Raw genomic sequence first — 19,912 nt, forward strand, 5'->3', positions numbered from 1 at the left:
GAGTTTCACTATACATCACAGTTTTGTTCTGTGCAGTTTTGTTTGGATAAAGTACAATGATAGTTACAAGACAAATGAGACATTATAGATGAACACAGTGATAGAAACATACTTCAGAGGGAATTACATACGGGTGGGTTGCATTGTCACAGTCAAAACAGTCACAGCCAGTTAAGTTTATCAGTGAACTTCATCATTCACTAATGCAGTTCACAGGTACAAGTTGGGGTAGGTGAAGTCTGTGTCCTCAAAGTACACAACTGCACACAGTCTAACTAATGATGGTGTACAATGAGGCAAACCTTATAATGACTACAAAACCAGCAACTGGCCTTGAGAGAAAATACAAGCTACAACTGTATTTAGTAATGGTAGGTTATATACTTAGATACAAGAGAATGCATGAATCCTTAAGGCACTCATTACAGTATTTTGAAATTGAAGAAAATTTTCCTGAGCTGTACCTCCTTCATGCTACTGATCTAGTAGCTTGTTCTTTATAAATGCTAGAACTAAAGTGAACTAGTTTTACCTCATAGATGCTTCATTTTACCAGCAGTACTGTAATCATTGATATCTCTGACTACCACTTCACTGCTATTCCAAGAAGACTTGATAATTGAATGCTAGAGTATTAGTCCCTTGGTCTAGGGAAAAGTTAAATTCCTCTTTGAATTCTGGTTGGTAGCCCCTTGGTTTGCAGGCTACATTCATCAGACCAGAAGTACACAATTAAGGTTACCTACCATGAAATGGCAAAAGTTTCAAATGTGGTATTAATTATCTGAAATAACAGCTTGTCCTGGTTTGAGAAATGTATAGAACACAGGAGGGAATACATCCTGGTTCAAAAGTATTGATCACAACAGAATCTGCAAGACTTTATATTTAATTCTAACATCAGGCAGTATCTGGGATAGAGTGAGCTTTCTCATAAAACTATGTTATTCAAAAGCTTAATTTGTCTTCCCAAGAAAAGAGCTTGCTTCATTCAACATTCCTCCCCTAACTGCTTCTCCTCTTGTCCTTGGCCTATTTAATCAGTCATTATGGTTTTGAACCTGTTCAGGAGCTTGATGAGATGAAATTCTGAAGACATGTATATGAAGATGAGCAGCAATCTGTAGGCATACAGCAGTGGCATATCTCAGCATATCAAACAAGGATATGAACTTCAAAAGAACAAAACAGAACAGGTTAAAAAAACAAAAGAAAACAAACCCCAAGTATTTTTTTTAATTGTCCCTACTATGAATTAATCTATACTTTAATAAATTTATCCAGTTTAACAAGTATTTTAACATTTATATGGTCTATTTTAGTGGTCTATTTTAGGAAAAAAATCCCAAAAATAAACCAACCCCCAAAAAACAAACAGTATTAAACACCTAAAATCTGATAAACAAAGCTTGTTAGTCTGCATTTAGCAGAATAAGTTTAAACAAATCACCTGAACTGAAGCATAATTACAAAAGACATCTGTAAGTTTACTTCCACATCTCTCTTCAAGAAAGAAAGCCGGTCAGCTTACAAAATACACAGTTACATGATATCTGGGCACTCCCTTTGCAGTGACAGCTGAAATCTGAGCAAGGCAGAAATGGCAAGGTGGAGTCACAGGGACAGTTCTCCATTGCTTTAAGCATGCTCCAAATGAAAAGTATAAAACAAAATGCTTACCAGTGCTATCCACAGAACAATATATTCATCAATGAAACTGTTGAAGTACTGGTTCAAAAACAAAAGTCCTGGCCCAATAAATGCAGTGTCCTGCAGACAGATTTCACTTTTTGTCATGTGAGCCACCTATGTTACAATAAAAAAGAAAAAAAAAAGACAAACTTGCACCACCACAAGATCAATGTCTTGACCAGAAAACCTCCACCTCAGTTGTGACAGTGCACAACACCCTCACCTAGCTACAGCCTGCTGGTGCCGCTTTGTAGGAAGCAGTCAGGAGGAAGGCCAAGGGCTTCATAAATGCTCTAGGGCCTGCTGCTCCCTGACAGTTTCTTTCTTAAGGACCAAGGAACCTCCTTCCAGGTTATTCAATCAATATATAGCACTTTAATCAGTGAGAACAGCTACTTGAGTTATCAGTTGGCTTTTTTTCTTTTTTTACTTCGTTATGTACATGTTATCTGTACATGTCCTTCATTGTTTTTTTGTAATATGACATCTGTAGCAGTTCATTTTAGCTATGTGCAGGAGTTCCCCACTCTTTTTTCCAGTGCTGTATTTGAAGGGAAAATTGAAACTGAAAGTTAGTACTGTTCACTTGAAATTCTTTTTACAAGTCTAACTTGAAAATTATGGCTTTACTTGGCCAAAAGCTAACTAGAAACTATGCTTCTGCTTAGGTGACAAGACTTGTTTTTACTGCTTAGTAGAGACAGTGATGTATGCAGAGACACTTTACAGAATGACCAAGAGAACACCTTGATCCTTCCATATCTGGCATTCTTAGAGACAACTTAAGCTCACCTTTAACTGAGAGGCAGAAGAGGGGTTTTTTTAAGAGGCTGGAGACCTAGTAAAGGACATCTGAAGAGTCCATACCAGGAAGCTGAAAAATGGCAGAAGGAAAGTAGTCTAGGTGCCAAGGTGGCCATAAGAAATCAGCCTGTCATTCCTTGTTGCCATGCATTGTGGATACTTGGCAAATACTACTAAAGTACTGAGAGGTTCCTGTTGACAAAGTTGTCTCTTAGCATAATATACATCTATGCTGAATAGTAAAATTCACAGAAAAGCCTCTCGGTGTTCTAGTCTAAACACAAGACAAACCACAAAGGCTTCCACTCTTAAGCCAGCTAAAGATGCATCTCTCCTGCTAAAGGGATTTGCTGCAGAGAGCATCTCCTGGCTTACATCTGGGATGATGTGCAACAGCTATGCAGTTGGTGCCCATGGAGCAGCTGTGGCACATCCAAACAAGCTGCACAGACCTTGGCTCATGTCTCCAACTGGGCCTCCCACCTGGTCACGTCTTAAGTTTTTGCTGCAGTTTGCTCACTCTGGAGTGCCTGCAGGACAAGGTCTCCTGAAACAGCATCAGAAAACTGGGAGAGCTAAATCCTGCAAAATCTTTTCCCCCACTACCTTTATAGATTTGCCTCTGGAGCAGACTGCCCTCAAAGCTACACATAAAGCACCACAGCAAACACAGCAAACACAGAGTGTCCATGAGTGAGCTGACATACATGCAGTGATGACTGCTGGTTAGGAGGACCCAGGGGTCCTCTGGATAAGCAAGGGAGCAGAGGTGTTTAACAGAATAGAACAGCCTTAAGTTCAGTTTTAAGGCTCAGTCTTCTTATCAGCATTCCCTCTCCTGAACAAAGTTAGTAGCTCACTGGGCAAACTGCTGTTTAGCAAGAATGTCTCTAGAATACCTGTATTCTAGAGTCTGAAAAATGTCATGCGGGTGGAAAAAAAAAAAAAAAAATCAGCTGGCTGGAATAGTGTTGTTAGCAAATTTGTAGTAAGGCAGGTTTTTTTTTTTTTTTATCCATTGATGAAGTTTTTAATTAAAAAAGAGGTAATCCCAGAATCCCAGAATCCTAGGGGTTGGAAGGGACGTCGAAAGATCATCTAGTCCAACCCCTCTGCCAGAGCAGGGTCACCTAGAGTACATCACACAGGAACGCATCCAGGTGGGATTTGAATGTCTCCAGTGGAGGAGACTCCACAACCTTTCTGGGCAGCCTGTTCCAGTGCTCTGTCACTCTGACAGTAAAAAAGTTTTTTTCTGATATTCACACTGAACCTCCTATGCCCCAGTTTGCATCCATTACTCCTTGTCCTATCACTGGTCATCACTGAAAAAAGCTTAACTCCATCTTCCTGACACTCACCCCTTACATATTTGTAAACATTGATGAGGTCACCCCTCAGTCTCCTTTTCTCCAAGCTAAAGAGACCCAGCTCCCTCAGCCTTTCCTCATAAGGGAGATGTTCCACTCCCTTAATCATCTTCGTAGCTCTGCGCTGGACTCTTTCAAGCAGTTCCCTGTCCTTCTTGAACTGAGGGGCCCAGAACTGGACACAATATTCCAGATGCAGCCTAACTAAGGCAGAATAGAGGGGGAGGAGAACCTCTCTTGACCGACTAACCACACCCTTTCTAATGCACCCCAGGATGCCATTGGCCTTGGCCACATTGCTGGCTCATGGTCATCCTCCTGTCTACCAGGACCCCCAGGGTCCCTTTCACCTACACTGCTCTCCAGCAGGTCAGCCCACAACCTCTACTGGTACATGGCGTTGTTCTTCCCCAGATGCAAAACTCTACAGTTGCCCTTGTTGAACTTCAGGTTTCTCCCTGCCCAGCTCTCCAGCCTGTCTAGGTCTCGTTGAATGGCAGCACAGACTTCTGGTGTGTCAGCCACAGTATGTTCTGTTCCCTCATCAAGGTCATTTATGAAGATACTGAACAAGACCGGTCCCAGTACCCACCCCTGAGGGACTCCACTAGTCACAGACCTCCAACTAGATTCTGCCCCCTTGACCACAACTCTCATTTTTCTTCCTTTCAACCAGTTCTTGATCCACCTCACTACCTGATCACCAAACCCATACTTGATCAACTTATCTACAAGGATGCTGTGGGAGACAGTGTGAAATGCTTTACTGAAATCGAGATAAACCACATCTACTGCTCTACCATCACCTATCCACCTAATGATAGAGAAGTTTCTCCATTTTAATGATTCAAGCAAATTCCTATTTCAGATAATTAAATCAGAAGTCACAGCACTGTTAGTAAGGCTTGAGGGACCACTGTTATGATGTTAAAGACAAACAGTGTATTTCTAGGAGTAAGTTAAACAAAGCTGAAAGTTCTAGCCAACACATTCAGCAATAAGTACGTGCTTGTGTCAGCATCATATTTAATCTCTCTGTAGGAACCTGAGCCCACTTCAGTGTCTTGGTCATAATGAAACTGGTAATACAGTGGCAGAGCAGAATGGGAAAACTTGCACAGCACCCACTGATCCAGCAAGCATTAAGCCAGAAACCAGTTTAGTTTTAGGAGGCTTAGGACTGAAACAAGATTCCTTACCACCAACTTCTGTGAGATTTTTGCATTTACAAATCCAAATGTCAAGACATACAGGCAAGAATGTTTTTCAAACAGCTGTGTTGTAGACTTTTTATAGATCACAATGGCCAGTGTCATAAGTAGTCCAATGTGCAGCCCTGGTGAAAGGACACTCGTTCCCTGAAATACAAAAGGTCAGAAAATTTTTCTTGAGCTTCAGTCACACAGCAAGGTCCAGCTTTAACACATACTGCAAATCCCATTAAAAAAAAAAACAGAACAGTCAAAATTCAGGGAAAGTCCATTAGCATTATATGCCAATACTATTAGTGTATTTCACAGTGACCACTAACCAGTTTTGTAAGAAAATTCATTGCTTGTTCCTGCAATAGAAGAAATCCAGTAACAGGCAGAAAGAAGGCAGATAATGAATAGAATCATAGAATGGTTAAGGTTGGAAGGGACTTTAAAGATCATCAGGTTTCAACCTCCCAGCTGCGAGCAGGGACACATCCCACCAGACCAGGCTGCACAAGCCCCATCCAACCTGGCCTTAACCACCTCCAGGGAGGGTGCTTCTACAACCTCCCCAGGCATCCTATTCCACCCTCACTACCCTCACGGTGAAGAATTTCTTCCTGATGTCTAACTTAAATCTCCCCTCTTCCAGTTTAACATCATTACCCCTTCTCCTATCACTGCCCTCTCTGGTGAAAAAACCCTCTCCCAGCTTTCCTGTAGCCCCTTCAGGAACTGGAATGGCACTCCCCAGAGCCTTCTCTTCTCCAGGATGAATAGCCCAAACTCTCTCAGCCTGTTCTAGCCCACTGATCATCTTCGTGGCCCTTCTCTGGACCCTCTCCAACAGATCTGCATCTTTCCTGTGCTGAGGGCTTTGCTTTAGCCATCCAACACTCCTACACTCATCCGCTTAAATGCTTAAACAGAGAAAACTCTTGTGATCACCTGAAATGCAAAAAATTATGGACATAAATTATTTGAACCTCCTTCAGATTTTTAAAGCAACTTACTGCTATTGTGGATCCATTCTTTCCAACCCCTCCACCAAAGATAACACGGAAGTAATTGAAAAAAGAAAGTGCTATTCCACACAGTATGCCAAAAACTGCCAAGAACTTCAGTTCTAAGCCCACCAAGGGGACCTTAGCAGGAAAAACAAAAGAAAGATATTAATAGTTAACAACAGCTTTTTTATAGAGTTATTAAAAAAGTTACTGATACCTACTAAACAATGGTTTTATTTGAACTCTTACTTTCCTGGAAACATGCTCAGGAGGACAGTGTTTGGAATTTGTTTCTTTACTAAGAAGATGACAAATCTATTTTAAAATATTTAAACTCAACTTTTGAATACTTAAGTTCTAGTCTGTTTGTCCTTACAACATTCTTAAAATATTTTTACTTTATATACAAAAACTTGCACTATTGCATCCCTCAGGCATGGGAGTGGGAGGAGAGGGACAGTTCCTTCTATTTCACTGGGTAACACAACACTGAACCACAGGAAACACAAACACCATCTGCCTGCTTTGCGTTTTGATATACATTATTTGTATGCTGTATCTTTGCATTTAGAATTGTCTCTGAGTACAAATTTTAATTAAACAGTTACCTTTCAGAATCAATTGCAGTTTCAAGGAAACTTCCAAAGGCAGCACAGGATTTAAAAAAAAAGAAGAAAAAAAAAAAAAAAAGAAAAAAAAGTAGTAATAAATTGCTGTATTTTTTATTATAGATTCTTTTGAGATACAGCATAACTAACATAGATTTTAATACTTAAGAAAAATCAGTTATAATTGAAGTCTACACACCTACTTAATTTTCCAACATGAAAATACACTGTTTGAAAATGGAACAAAAGGATCATGCAGGATGGGGAAAGGAAACAAAGTTTAGCTGAACATTTCTTAATTTAGATTAATTTGCATTGGTTATCAATAGCATGGAATAGTTTTAACTCTTCCATGTGTTATAACCAAGCAGAATTATATATTTCTGAGTAAAGACACAAGAAAGGATGAAGATGTCAGTCTAATACACTTTTGGTCCCATGCACTGAAGTGCATCTTTAAAGATCAGAATAAAAGCCAGAGACAGGGAAATGCTTTTGGGGAGCAAAGTAATTCTTTAAATACAAATATTTACATTTATGTCAGTGCTGACATAACTGTTAAAAATCAGTACATCTCCATTGGCACATAGATATGGTTTACTTAACAAAAAAACCCACTCACTTCATCCCATAGTTTTGTTAAAGAATTTAATCTTTGAAGTTTAAAAGAAAGCATACTATAAATCATTTAACTGAAAAGAAACGTATGTTTTACAATAAAATATATACAAAATAAATAAAACTAGAATAAAAGCTATTTGTTAAAACTTAAGGATCTGCAGAGTCTGTGTTCCAGATCAGAAGTTTGTATGTGGCAGATGGGGTCTTTTTTCCTCTACATAGCTCTAACTTTGCAAATAGGTATTGCACCACTATACCTAAATTAACTAGAACATAAATATAACCTACATTTGTTTAAAAAGCTAAAGCAGAGCATTAGACAACTAGTAGGTATTGATGGTACTTGCACAGCATAGCTTCAAATATCATGGGAACTGTGACTCTGAACAAGAACTAAAGACTCAACAGGAACTCTGAATATTGAATACACTTACCTTATAGTCCCATAGTGCTGTGCCACCATATGCTGATATCAAGAGCAGCATTGTTATGGCTATCTGAACTTCAGTTACATCAACTCTATGATGGGGGAAAAAAGGAAGATTTAGTTAGTTAACGAAAAGGTCTTTTTGCTAGGTGTAAGGCACATGGCGTGGGAATCAAAACAATGACTACAAATTATTTATTTTTAAAAAGTACTTCATATTACCTCAGTGTATACAGAATATGATTTTCCTTCACTGAAAAAGATACTCTATATGGGGCACACATCTTTGGTTCAGATTTAAAATAAAACCTATGCTCCTTATCAAGAGGAAGCTACGTATCATTTTAATAGGGAGAAAATCTTTCATGAGAACTTTGTATAAATTTACAGACTTGTTGCTGTGTAAGTATCAAATCAAGCTTTAAGGCAAACTCAGTGTGAATGCAATCAAACATCTCCATTAAAAGCAATCATATAAAAGTATGGACTGTGAAGAGCAGAGTAGGACAGAAGGGATTTATTTAAGTCATCACATCATGAAAACTTGACAGATACAGCCTGCAAAACATAAGGGCAGTGTTTTGAGGACTGAGTCAGTGGATAGCTAAGCACCTGTCCTGTTTCAGAGGACATATAACGGGTATCTTGCTTTTTTCCATAACATTTACAAAATAAGTGACCTTGTATGCCCCCTGAAGTCTAGACTATTCCACCTTTTGAATTCTCAGACAAGATAGCCATACTCTGTTTTTAATTCATACTGTGTTTAATTGCTGAAATATTTTGAGAAGACCTAAATATATAGAAAAAGATCCGAATATATAAAAAAAGGCTAAGCAGATGCTTAAGAGAAAGAATAGACACTTTCAAAATAAAGCTTTAAAATAAATCAGTGTGCACATCTAAGGTATGTTTTATGCCACCAAAGGTTTTGAAACAGGTACCTGATCTTTGAACTGAAATTCCCAGCATTGACAATAGGTATTTAAAATACAACATTCCTTTAAGCAGTTAGAATAAATTTGCTGACTTAAGGTATTATGACAAAAGTCAACACACAACAACAGTGTTGTTGTTTTTTTAAAGGGAAATAGGAATCAAGTCTTGGCTAGTGGAAAATATTTATCAGATCTTCATAATCACAGTAACATTAAAATCTCTTCTTTCATTGGAAAGATAATTATAAAATACATTGTTTCATCACAAGCTTCAGAATCTTTGTCTTAAAAGAGCCAATGTTTAAGCTGCAATTAGACAACGTGCTGAGGTGCTGGTCAGTGCAAAAAACAGTTGGGATGGGTAGTCCTCTCCTTCCTGCACCACTGCACTCCCTCACTTGTACCAGCTGTAGTGCTCATTGGACTGCAGGGTGAACCAGCTCAGCTTGCCAGCCTCATGTAGGTTTTTGATCTGCCCATTTCATGAATTGGCTTGAAGTGATGAAGCCTATGCAGGGGAGAAAGGGGACAGCACTGCTTGGAGGGGGCTCATGCAGAAAGTGCCCAGGCGTTGCTGAAGCTGCACACAGAACTTCTTAGTTACGTGGTGAAAAAACATCCATATCCAAATATTCAGAGTTTGCACTCTGTACTATCAAAACCTAGATTTCTAAGCTGTACTGCAGCTACTGGCACCAGAACAAGGCTTGAATTCGAAGTTGGGTCATTATGTGTGCCAAAGTTTAGTACTTAATTTTACAGAGGCTCAGATTGCTGTCTGCAACACAGCCCAAATCAGAGTCCAGAGATTTTAATATGACACTGTGCAGTATTTTGCATAACCTGACAGCGGCACAGCACCCAGCTGCTCCAGTCCTTCCTGGCCATCAGAACTAGGACTCTCATTTGTCATTTGACTTCTAAAATCAAGTGCTGCTAATTCAGGAACAGCATCATCAAAAGCTTCTTTCCATGCTATTATGCACATTTAGTGCAATATACTATTGCCTACATTTAGACTGTGACCTCTGTGCTTAAGAGAAATGAAACAGAGAGCCTCTGACCTGTTTTCACTAAGCAGAAGTAAGTTGTCTTGAAGAAAAGTTGAGCCTACTTAACTTCAAACAGTAAGAATGGAACACCAGGCCATTCCAAACTGCTTGTACTACACACTATCACTGTATTTATGTAGAAGTCATTATGTTTTTAAAGAATAAATTTTTCTGTGGTATAGGAGTCTCAGTGCCTTCCTGATACAGAGAAACTTTTGTCACATTTTATGCAAGAAGAAAGGCACAGAAAAGCAGTCTTGTATACAAAATCCCAGAGCTCATGGCATAGTCCATCTCCTTTTACTGCAGTCCACTGTTTGGTACAGAAATCATCCTATCTCAGCTGTCACCCTAAAGTATCTATTTTTATTTACAGCATAAGATGTCCTTGTCCTTTAAAAATGTAAGATAAGTAGGCAGGAAGAAGCATTATAGTTTGTGCAGTAAAATGCATTATCAGCAAGTAAAAAAGAGCTCTTAGCATTACCACAGAGACAGCTTCCTTTTAATACAGACATTGAACACTATGAAAGGACAGCTGATCACTAGCCTGTGTGCCCAGTGTGCTCAGATTTGCTAAGGAGCTTCTTGCGGGTCAGAGCTAATTAGGAAAATAAACAGGTGACTTAGCAAGTGGCTAGGATTATCAGAAGGATAGCCTTCATCTGTCACATATGTCCAGTTTTCCTGCTCTAGAAGTCTCTGATCTTTTTGCAGAAATCATCACTAAAATTCAGCTCATTGTTTAAAAACAGCAAAAGGCCATGACTGGGCACCACTGCAGCCATCAGAGGGTGCAGCAATCCCCACATTATCAGGAGTTAAATTGAAATTATCTTTCACATGTCATGACCTCTCCTCCTACAGTGTAGTGAGAACAGGTGGTATTTCTACAAAGTCATGATCAGCACATCATGGCAATCACTAGAACTGTGTTCTAACACAATACCTAAAAGACAGCAAAATCAGATTAAAAGCAAAGCCCCCACATAAACCTGGGGTCATTCTCCAAGCACTACCATTGCTCTGTGGAACCCTTTGGCAAAGGATGCAATGTATGCAGAGTTCATTCTAAGGAAGACCGAAGATGTCTATGGAAGAAAAATCTACTAGCAGGGGAATTTCTCTAAAAATGCATGTGGTTCAGAGTCCCCTGGGTTGAAACTGTTCTACGGCTGGCAGATTACAAAGGGAGGTACTGCAGAAGCTATGTCCCTACTACTATACTTGTTTACACTGCAGGCAAGACCTCTCTGGCCTGAGCAGGCATGGTGATTGCATGGATTCTGAGAACAAAACTGCAGACAAAAGAAACAAACACATACAAACAAAGCAATTAGCTGCTAAAGAAAAAGTCCTCAGCGTTATGTGCAGTGCCAGGTAAAACAAGTCTGTTAGGGTGGAAGGGACTTAAGGAAGAAGCTGAGAGGAAGAGAGAGCAGGAAAAAAAGCAAGAAGAAATAGAAAGCGAGTAGCTAGCAGTCTCAGAGATTAAGCCACGTGTACTTCTAAAGATACCCACTTACTTTCCAAACCTTAGTATGCCTGATACATATGTCTGCCAGTGAGCAGAATAGAACATGAACAGTCCCACAAAACAACAGAAAAACAACCAGTCAGGGTTTGTTCCTAGTCGGATTGCTATGCAGGATCCAAGGACAACAAAAACTGAAAAGCAGAAATTAACATGTTAGTCATATACCCACTTTGCTTGGCAGTTAATAGAAATTTAAAAATCATAAGGCATTGTATGTCACTATAACAAAGTAATGATATGACTGATATTTTACTGAGTAGCTAACCTCAGGGCCAGTCCTGGCAGGAGAGACCAGAACACAGGACTTCTTCCAGATGGGGTCCCTGCCTTCTGGCCTACATTCTCTCCTTTCTTCTGCCCTTGTCATCTCATGTTCAGTGCAACACTGACAGCTTTAACTGAAGGGCCCAGCTCTGAGAGACTAGTAGTTGCAGCTCTCTGGGAAGTGAGGTAAGTGTAAAGAATGTACCAACTCTCAGGGCAGATGTTTCAGCCACTAAGCTTTTACTGACATTGCCACCAACAGGAGCTAAGCTAAGTAAAGTAAAACTGAGAAAGGCTTACTTCTTAAGGATTCCCAAATCAACTTTTTTTAAACCCATTCTTCCAAGGAATATAAATTATGCTTCTCCTAAGTGCCAGGCTGGATGTTCTACAACCAAACTGATAATTTGTCAAGTCCCTCTTAAAGCAGGATCCTTAGTTTCACATGCCAGCAGTCTCTTGGGTCCTTAAAATCCTTTATTAATCCTTAATAATCCTTTACTAGTACCCTACTGGAAAACACAGGCTATGTATAGTAAAGAATCTCCAAGCATGCTCATACAGAATTCTTTGTTCACCACTGAAAGAACACTATGTGAAGATGCACGGTTGGTAAGAGCAGAAGGCATGTTACCCCATATCTGCCTAGGGTACTTCTGAAATACCTTCCCTGATACTGGTCACGGATGCAAGGGTTAGGGCCAGTCTTGGTTGCAGTGACCAGGAGATGGCGAAGTTATCCTGAAAGGGAACATGCGGACCTTACTCTGAACAGGGGATTGGACTAGATAATCTCCAGAGGTCCTTTCTAGCTTCAACAAATCTGTGATTAATCAGCTCCTCTTGGAAACAGGTAGCTTTATTAAAACTAGGATGGGTAACAATAGGTTAAGGCTACCTGTGGAAATAGAGTCGCAACCGTGATCAAAGAGTTCTCCTAGAGGAGAACTACTGTTGGTTCTTCTGGCTTGCTTCCCATCAATGGCATCCAGGGACTGGTAGATAAAAAGTCCTAATGCACTCAGGATGTATGCCCAAACAGGTGCCTGAAAGAGATTCACATAAAAAGTCACTAGCCAGTTCCCAGTTTCTTAGCTGATAATCTATTTCATTAAAGGTAAAATATTGTTCAGCACAAAACTGTGCTACATTGTACTGTTTGTTACATCCTCAGCATTTAGAAGCACTGTTCATGAAAAGAGAGTCAAAGTTATGTATAAACGCTGGAAATGCAACGTGCAGGTTAAACAAGGGAACAGCTGCAGGCAATCACAGAGCTGAATTCTTTCCACTCAAGGTAAGGGGCAGCTGCTGTGATGTGGGTCTACACCTGTGCAATTCCTCTCCTGCAGTACAAACAGGAAATACATGTAATCATGTTGGTCTAGGTCCAGTAAAGGCTATTAAGCAGATTTAGACAAGAGATGAAATCTCCATGAGCTGAGATTTGTCCACACTCATGTAAACCCATTATCACTGCAGGAGCAAAAAGAAAAATGACACAAATGAGCTCATAGGTAGGGACAGGAGAAGGCAGCAATACAAATGCAGATCATCATTATTATACTCACTGACTTGAGTTATGCCTCCAGCTATACTGATCATGAAACACATCGTTCCCAAGAACCAGGATAACTAAGTTCAGTTAAGTCTGGATTTGTATGTACATAGGAATCTAGAAAACTTAGAAAACTGTTCAGAACTGGCAAGGCTGCCTTACCCCTTAACCTAAGGAAACTAAGAAAAACTGTAATCACAGAAGCCTTGAGCAGGTAAAAGAGGATGAGGAGATATTCCATTCCCATGAACATTTAACATACTGGTATCTGATAACCCCCTCAAAGAACACACTACAGAATACATGTTTGATGCTTACCAATGGAATTGGTGGCATAACTGCTTCCTCCTGGATTATGGGGAGTTGCTGTTGCTTTCCATCCCTATCAGGCGGTTGAATACCCTTAGGATGATGGGCCTGACTATTAAAGACTGAGGCAAAGAAGGCATTCAGTACCTCAGCCTTTTCCTCATCCTTGATAGCAATGTTCCCCTGTGCATCCAATAAAGGGTGGACGTTCTCCCAGACTATCTTTTTGTTGTTAACGTATTTGTAAAAACCTTTTTTGTTATCCCTCACAGCTGTGGCCAGGTTGAGTTCTAGCTGTGCTTTTGCCTTTCTGATGTACTCTCTGCATGTCCTAGCTAGATCCCTTTCCTCTCCTTGAGTTGCCTGCCCCTTTTTCCAAAGGTGGTAGACTCTCTGAAATGACAGATTGAGATCTATCAAAATTTGTCATGCTAATCCTTGGATTTTGAGAAGTAAACCAGGCCACATATGGCAATTCCATCCAGGACACCACTGTTTTTTTTGGTTGCATTAAGCTCCCTTCCTTTGCAACCACCTTCCTTTAACTGAAAATACATTTTCATTTGTTTTAATATCATCAGGTTCTCCATATGATGCACAAAAGTAGCCTGTATCCAGTGCTCACTGTGGGGCACCTCATCAGTTAAGTCCAACACCAGACCACGAGCAATTTCTTATTTAAGTGGATCATTTCCACAACTGAAGCACAAGGCAGGAGCAGAAACCTGTTACGGCACATTTTTTTCATCATTAGCCGGTGCCCTGTGCACCTGCTTGGTATAATCACTACCCTTTGAAATGCAAGCTCATGAAACAGCCTGAATTCTAAGCAAAGCAGAAGGCTTACATGCTAGTTACTGCTGTCAGTTTATGACAGTTTCCATAACCCACAGAACATAAGGCAAGAGTTCTTGTTCCAGGTAACGTCATCTACATTTACCTTATCTCAAAATAAGTGTAACACATTAAATGTAAAAACAACTAAGTAAGTCTGTCTCTACTCAAACCTCTTTTTTCCCAAAGCAATGGCTTTTGTTGAGTTTCAAGTTACTGTACAGCTATAATCATTAAGACTGCATTAGCCCTTGCTGAGACAAATGAAAGCAACAGTCTCTTCAGATTCAAAAACTAGAATTTTCTGCTCATTGACAATCTGGACAAAGGAGGAGAGTTTTCATCCTCTTCCCAGTAAGGATATCTATATCTGTTAATATCTGTAGTGGATGCATCTGTATCCCTGCATATGCAGAGAAGGGAAGAAGATTCTAGCAAAAACAGGAAAACACGTGTCTGAGAGGGCTTAGAAACACAATCTGGAACATTTCATCCCGATGCTGCCTGTTCAAATGAAATTCCAAAAGGTAACAACCACAGATGACTCATGACCAACTACGCATTTAGCAGTTTAAATGAATGCTCTAATGTTTTAATTGGTAAAATACAGTCTTCCAAATCACTGAAGGTGCACAGAGGTTTCTGAAGTTCCCAAGAGCCACAGATTCTCTCTGATGTTCATTCTCTCAATACAGCTACTGCTACTACCTCCTCCACCTTCTCAAATGCCTGGCTCTCCATCCAGGGATGTCCCCTGCCAGCTTCCCACGCTGGACCCAAGTAGTTTGCAAATTAGAGAAGTGGGAGCACTTGAGAATGCTGACATGGCATACAGACTCAGCAGAAAGGTCAGGAGACTTCCAATAATCATCAGCTCTTCACTGATGAGGTGTTTATTATCTCTGCACAAAGTTACATCCTGTCCAAACAAATGTATTATTTGGCCAGAGCTAGGTGCTACTTTCATGGAACTAGATTAGAACACAAACCCAGCAGGGGGTGGAAGGGAAAGAAGGCTTCTTCACTTCAATTAAAACTAATGTCTGAAAGATGATACAGCCCCAGAATCTTGTCAAACACAGATCTGGAACAGCAGGTCCAGTCATCTACTGAACCAGAAGGTGTCAAAACAAAACAATGTGCATGCAAGTGCCTAACAGGTATGTGTGGCATGCCCCTCCTTCAGGAAAAAGTGTAGGTTGGTTGAGCAGCAGTCCTCATTCTTCTGCCCCTCTGATTCTGCACTACGGAAGAGTGTGGACAGCTGCAGAAGGCTAGATGTGCCAAGAAGATCCCTTACCGTGAATTTCAAGCAAAGCCCTCAAGCTTAGGGAGTTCAACAGCTCAAGCTTATGCAGTTATCTAGATTCAGTCCCCCTTAATTACTCATCATATTTAGTCATAATCTTGCTTCCCCAATCCAACAACTGAGCAGCTAATTTTGCCCTGGTTTACACAGCCCCTCCCTGGAACAGATCCAGAACAGACACATTTTTACTAGGTTTCCTCACTCTTCCCCCTGAAACATGGATCCTTACCCTCAGTTCTGTTTTGCACTATGTACAATTGTACATAAAAGAAGAGAAAGGGCTATTTAAACCTGTGTTACAGAGGGGGAGAGGGCAGGGAGGGGAAAAAATAAAAATAAATTGTACTAGAGGTAAAATGTACTTCACCCAGACCAGGGTCTCCCTGCATTCTTTTACAATTCTCTCCCCAACAAGCTCCTGTCCTTCTGTGCTGGAACCCCTGAACCTTTGCTGTCTGCACTTATGCCAAATACCTCCTTCTTCTGTTCACCACTGAGTGCTCTGTTCTTTACCCATGGGTACTGGCTGGATTCCCTGACCCACTCAGTGCTTCATACTGTTTTCTACTTCATTATTCTCTCTCCCAAAAAGCTAAGTGGTGCCCTTTCTATTTACAGAATGTCAGTTATCTTCCCCTCATTTGTCCCTATAACAGGAAAAAAAATCAAGACCATCACTCTGTCAGTTCAGAAGGTGGGGATTTGGTGGGTTTTATGGGGGTTTGAGGTGGGTTTTTTTAAGATCATTTTTAAAGGAGAGATTGAAAGAAGCAGAGCCAGCACCTTGCCTATGTTCCTCTGCCTCCAAGCAGTTAATAGTAGAGCTTGCTGGAGCCACCTAGACACTCCCCTGCTTTTTGCTCTCCCTAGATTAATGGATTTCTAAATTGCATGTTTCAGCAGGGTTTACGACCCTTTTATAAATGCACTAGACCATTTTTAAGCAATTCTACAGAGCTAGCCAGCCCAAGCCTCCTTTCATTCCCCAGCTCTGCTCTCTGCACTCTTGAGCCCCTGCCTCCTTTCAACATCACTTCCCAAACTGCAAACCTGTAATACTTGCTTTTCTTTTCCAGTCTTCCTTTATTCCCAGTGATCCCCACAATATTACAGTCATCAGAAACAAATGCCTTAAAAAATTATCTAAGAAGCTGAGAGCTAACAGGACAACTCTTTATTACCAGATGAAACCTACTCTTGTCAATTTGGAAAGCTCTTTGCTTAAATCCTGATGTAACTGCCATGAGATTTTGTTTTTTCTTATAGATACAAATTAAATACAGAGTAATAACTACTGCTAACATGAACTAGCTTTCCATGGGATTTTAGAGAGACCTATGGCTGAGCTCAAAGGATTGCTGATGCTAGGCCTCTCCATGAGCAACCATGAAAGCGGAAGGATCACAGACTCACAGAATTTTTTCAGTTGGAAGGGACCTTAAAGGTCATTGAGTTCCAACTCCCCTGATGGGGAGGGACACCTTCCACTCGAACAGGCTGCTCAGAGCCCCATCCAACCTGCCCTTGAACACCTCCAGGGATGGACTTCCCACAACATCTCTGGGCAGCCTGTTCGTGTCTCACCACCCTTATACTGAAGAATTTATGCCTGATCTCTAACCTAAATCTCTCTTCTTTCAGCTTAAAACCATTACCCGTTATCCTCTCACTGCAAGCCCCTGTAAAAAGACCCTTCCCATCTTTCCTATAGGCCCCCCCTTCAGGTACTGGATCAGTTTCCTTTCTCCCTTTTAGTAAGGTAGAGAAATATACTAAGCCAGTTTTCTTCCTAGTGTTGATGCAAAGAAATAATTACATGCTAGTTTTCCCTGGAATGGGAAGGGGTAACTAGAGATTAATGTGCAAAACCTAATTAAGTAACAGCAGCTACTCTAAAGCAGTTGGCTTGCAGTTTGGCTTGCGCAACACAGCTCACTGTCAAATAACAGGGATAAAATGGAAATCCTCACCCAAGAAGTGCTCCTTTTACACTCAAATGCAACAAATTTGAGTTCATACTCAAAAATAGCAAAACTTTTCATTCCTAAATATCTTGTAATTAGGGAGGAGAGAGAACGGGAGGAGAAACCCAGCCTGCAGTCACAATGAAGAAGGTATTTCAAACCACAGAACATTAAATGTGCAGGTAGTGTCCTCCCCATTACCACACTTGGTGCAGCAGTGTCATATATTATTTCTACAGATTATGGTCTGAAGTTATACAGGGAAGGAAACTGGACAAAAACTTAACAAAAAATCTAGACACAAGGAGTTTAGTTGCAACAGTTTAGCTACAAGAAGGCTTATGTTGAAATGTGCATTTACACGAGATGGCGATGCAACCTATGTTCCTGTGAGACAAGAAGACATTACTGAAGCAGACAGTATTTTACAAAGCTAAAATATATTGTGAGAGTTAGTAATAAACCGACTTTTAATGCCTACTGATGCTGATTAAGATAAAAATCATAGTGTATAAGGAAGTAACAGTTATGCAGTAGGAGAACAAGGGAGTATTGTGTGGTTTTAGACATTAATTGCATTGTGTGTGTGGTGGGGAAAGTATTAAATTGTGGAATTCACTGCAATAGGACATAATGGAAGCTGAAAGTACAAGCAGGTTCAAACCAAGTAATTCAAAAGGCAAAATCATGAGGTGGAAGTGTCTGTGGGAAAGCAGATCTGGCAAGTATAATCCTTCACCAAGAAACCCCCCAAAACACAGTCTTTTGGGAACAGAAAGGCACATGAGGGAAAGACCTTTTTTTCCGCTAGCAGCTAGTCTCTGAGGAATTTCAGCTACCAGTCTTACTTGGTTTGGACTGTTTGCACAAACATCAAGACTTAAGTGTTTTCAATAAAGGACTAATAGAAACAGCCCACTTACAACTGGTTAGGGAAAAAAACCAAACCCCAAACCAACCACACAACTAATAAAAAAGATCCCAGCTAACACCAAAGCCTGCTTGTTATTTTATCTGAATCTTGTATCCAGTGCTCCTACACATCCACCAAGATAATTTAACAAGCTCTTGTTAATCCATCAGGTAATCAAGACTTGCTTATGAATGGAAGATGTGGCTTGGCAGTATGGACAGGGGACACTGAAGTGCACTGTGCTGTTAGTTCAGTCTGCAGTTCAATCACCATTAACATAATTTTCAGTTCCACCTTTCCCCTAGTCCTTCCAGCCTACACGTCTGAGTCAAAAGTACAAAGTAGATATTACACCGGTACCTACAGCACCTGGTATTATTGCAACAGTTTTAGCTTTTTAAGAAGGCCACCCAGACACATGACATCTTAGGTGGAAGACAGCTGAGCTATCAGACAAGCACAAGATGCAGCAAGAGAAAGCAAGGGCTATTTGCACAGCACAGAAGCAAAAAACCCAGCAGGATAAGGAATCTGGCTTTACACTACCTGTCTATAAAGGATATACTGATATCTGAACAAGGAAGTTCAGTACAAACTGTAAATTCTTATAAACCCCAGCTTCCACAATTAAAAAGAAAAAACAAAACAAACCAGGAAAAAACAACAGTAAAGTTCCTAAAACTCAATCCAAGCTTTCCTGGAAGAAGCAATTCCCTGGATGCCTCCAGCACAACCTTTATCTTTTTGTACAAGAGTCCTCAAGGAAAAAATAACTGAAAATGTACTTTCTGCCTTTTAATTTCTGAATAATAAGGAGAATAAGCTAAAACAAACACAGCTGGCACATGACTGGTAACTACATCACAAAATGAAGCTAAATGTAGCAGAGCTATGCTATTAAACCTCAACCACCATTCCTACATTAGGACTTAAGCTTATCAGAACACAAGGAAAACAGCAGCTACCCTTCGAGATGTTTTACCCACACAAAGCACTTTTCCCCTGCTGTTTCCCACCCTAACTACCATGAATACTCTGCACTGGGAAACCTGTAACAGGCTGGGAAGCTCTGACTGAGCCCCTTAAATCATCAGTGAAACCACAGGTAACACAGTTTAAGCAACAGCACATTAGCCCAAATTAACAAGCCTGTTTTCCCTTCAGAAGCTGAAGTAATCAGTTTCCCACTTGCGGATGGGAAGGGTCTGAACTACCGTCAGCTAACACACCTGGAACACAACCGAACTTTCATTCTGAACTAAGCGACGCTGAAGTGGCCTCAGCCACGTCTTGTGTCCCCACTCCTGGGCACATCCCGGCCAGCAGCTGTTTGAACTTCCACCTCCCTTTCTGCTACAGCTTTCTCCCTGAGAGGGGAGTGGACACAGCTCATGTCACCTTCTCGGCCAGCTTCCCGAGCAAGGAACATGGGCGGGGCAGAAGACGGTCCCTGGAGGACGCTGGGGTGAGCCTGGCTACACCCGCACCCCTCCCGCGGGAAGGGCCCCG

General features: G+C 40.7%; 1 protein-coding gene across 1 annotated transcript; it reads right to left on the reverse strand.

The window, feature by feature from the left end:
- Positions 1–898: 898 nt before the first annotated feature.
- CHPT1 (choline phosphotransferase 1) lies at positions 899–14,958 on the reverse strand. The gene is made up of 8 exons (XM_010005868.1): positions 14,926–14,958; positions 13,531–13,776; positions 12,415–12,562; positions 11,242–11,383; positions 7,733–7,817; positions 6,076–6,207; positions 1,681–1,806; positions 899–1,172 (listed from the first exon to the last, which is right to left on the reverse strand). The coding sequence occupies exons 1-8, from the start codon at positions 14,956–14,958 to the stop codon at positions 1,041–1,043; spliced, it is 1,044 nt and encodes a 347-aa protein (XP_010004170.1). The 3' UTR covers positions 899–1,040.
- Between the last annotated feature and the right edge of the window lie 4,954 nt (positions 14,959–19,912).

This window comes from Chaetura pelagica, unplaced genomic scaffold (assembly GCF_000747805.2).
Source record: "Chaetura pelagica isolate M959 unplaced genomic scaffold, ChaPel_1.0 scaffold79, whole genome shotgun sequence".
Taxonomy (NCBI): Eukaryota; Metazoa; Chordata; class Aves; order Apodiformes; family Apodidae; genus Chaetura; species Chaetura pelagica.

Excerpts from the sequence above, each read along its gene's own strand:
- CHPT1 (XM_010005868.1), bottom strand. The coding sequence starts at position 14,958 with ATGGAGAGCCAGGCATTTGAGAAGGTGGAGGAG. Across the intron at positions 12,563-13,530 it reads AGGATGAGGAAAAGGCTGAG|GCACCTGTTTGGGCATACAT; the intron begins GTACTGAATGCC and ends AATCTCTTTCAG. Across the intron at positions 1,807-6,075 it reads AGAATGGATCCACAATAGCA|GTGGCTCACATGACAAAAAG; the intron begins GTAAGTTGCTTT and ends ATTGTAACATAG.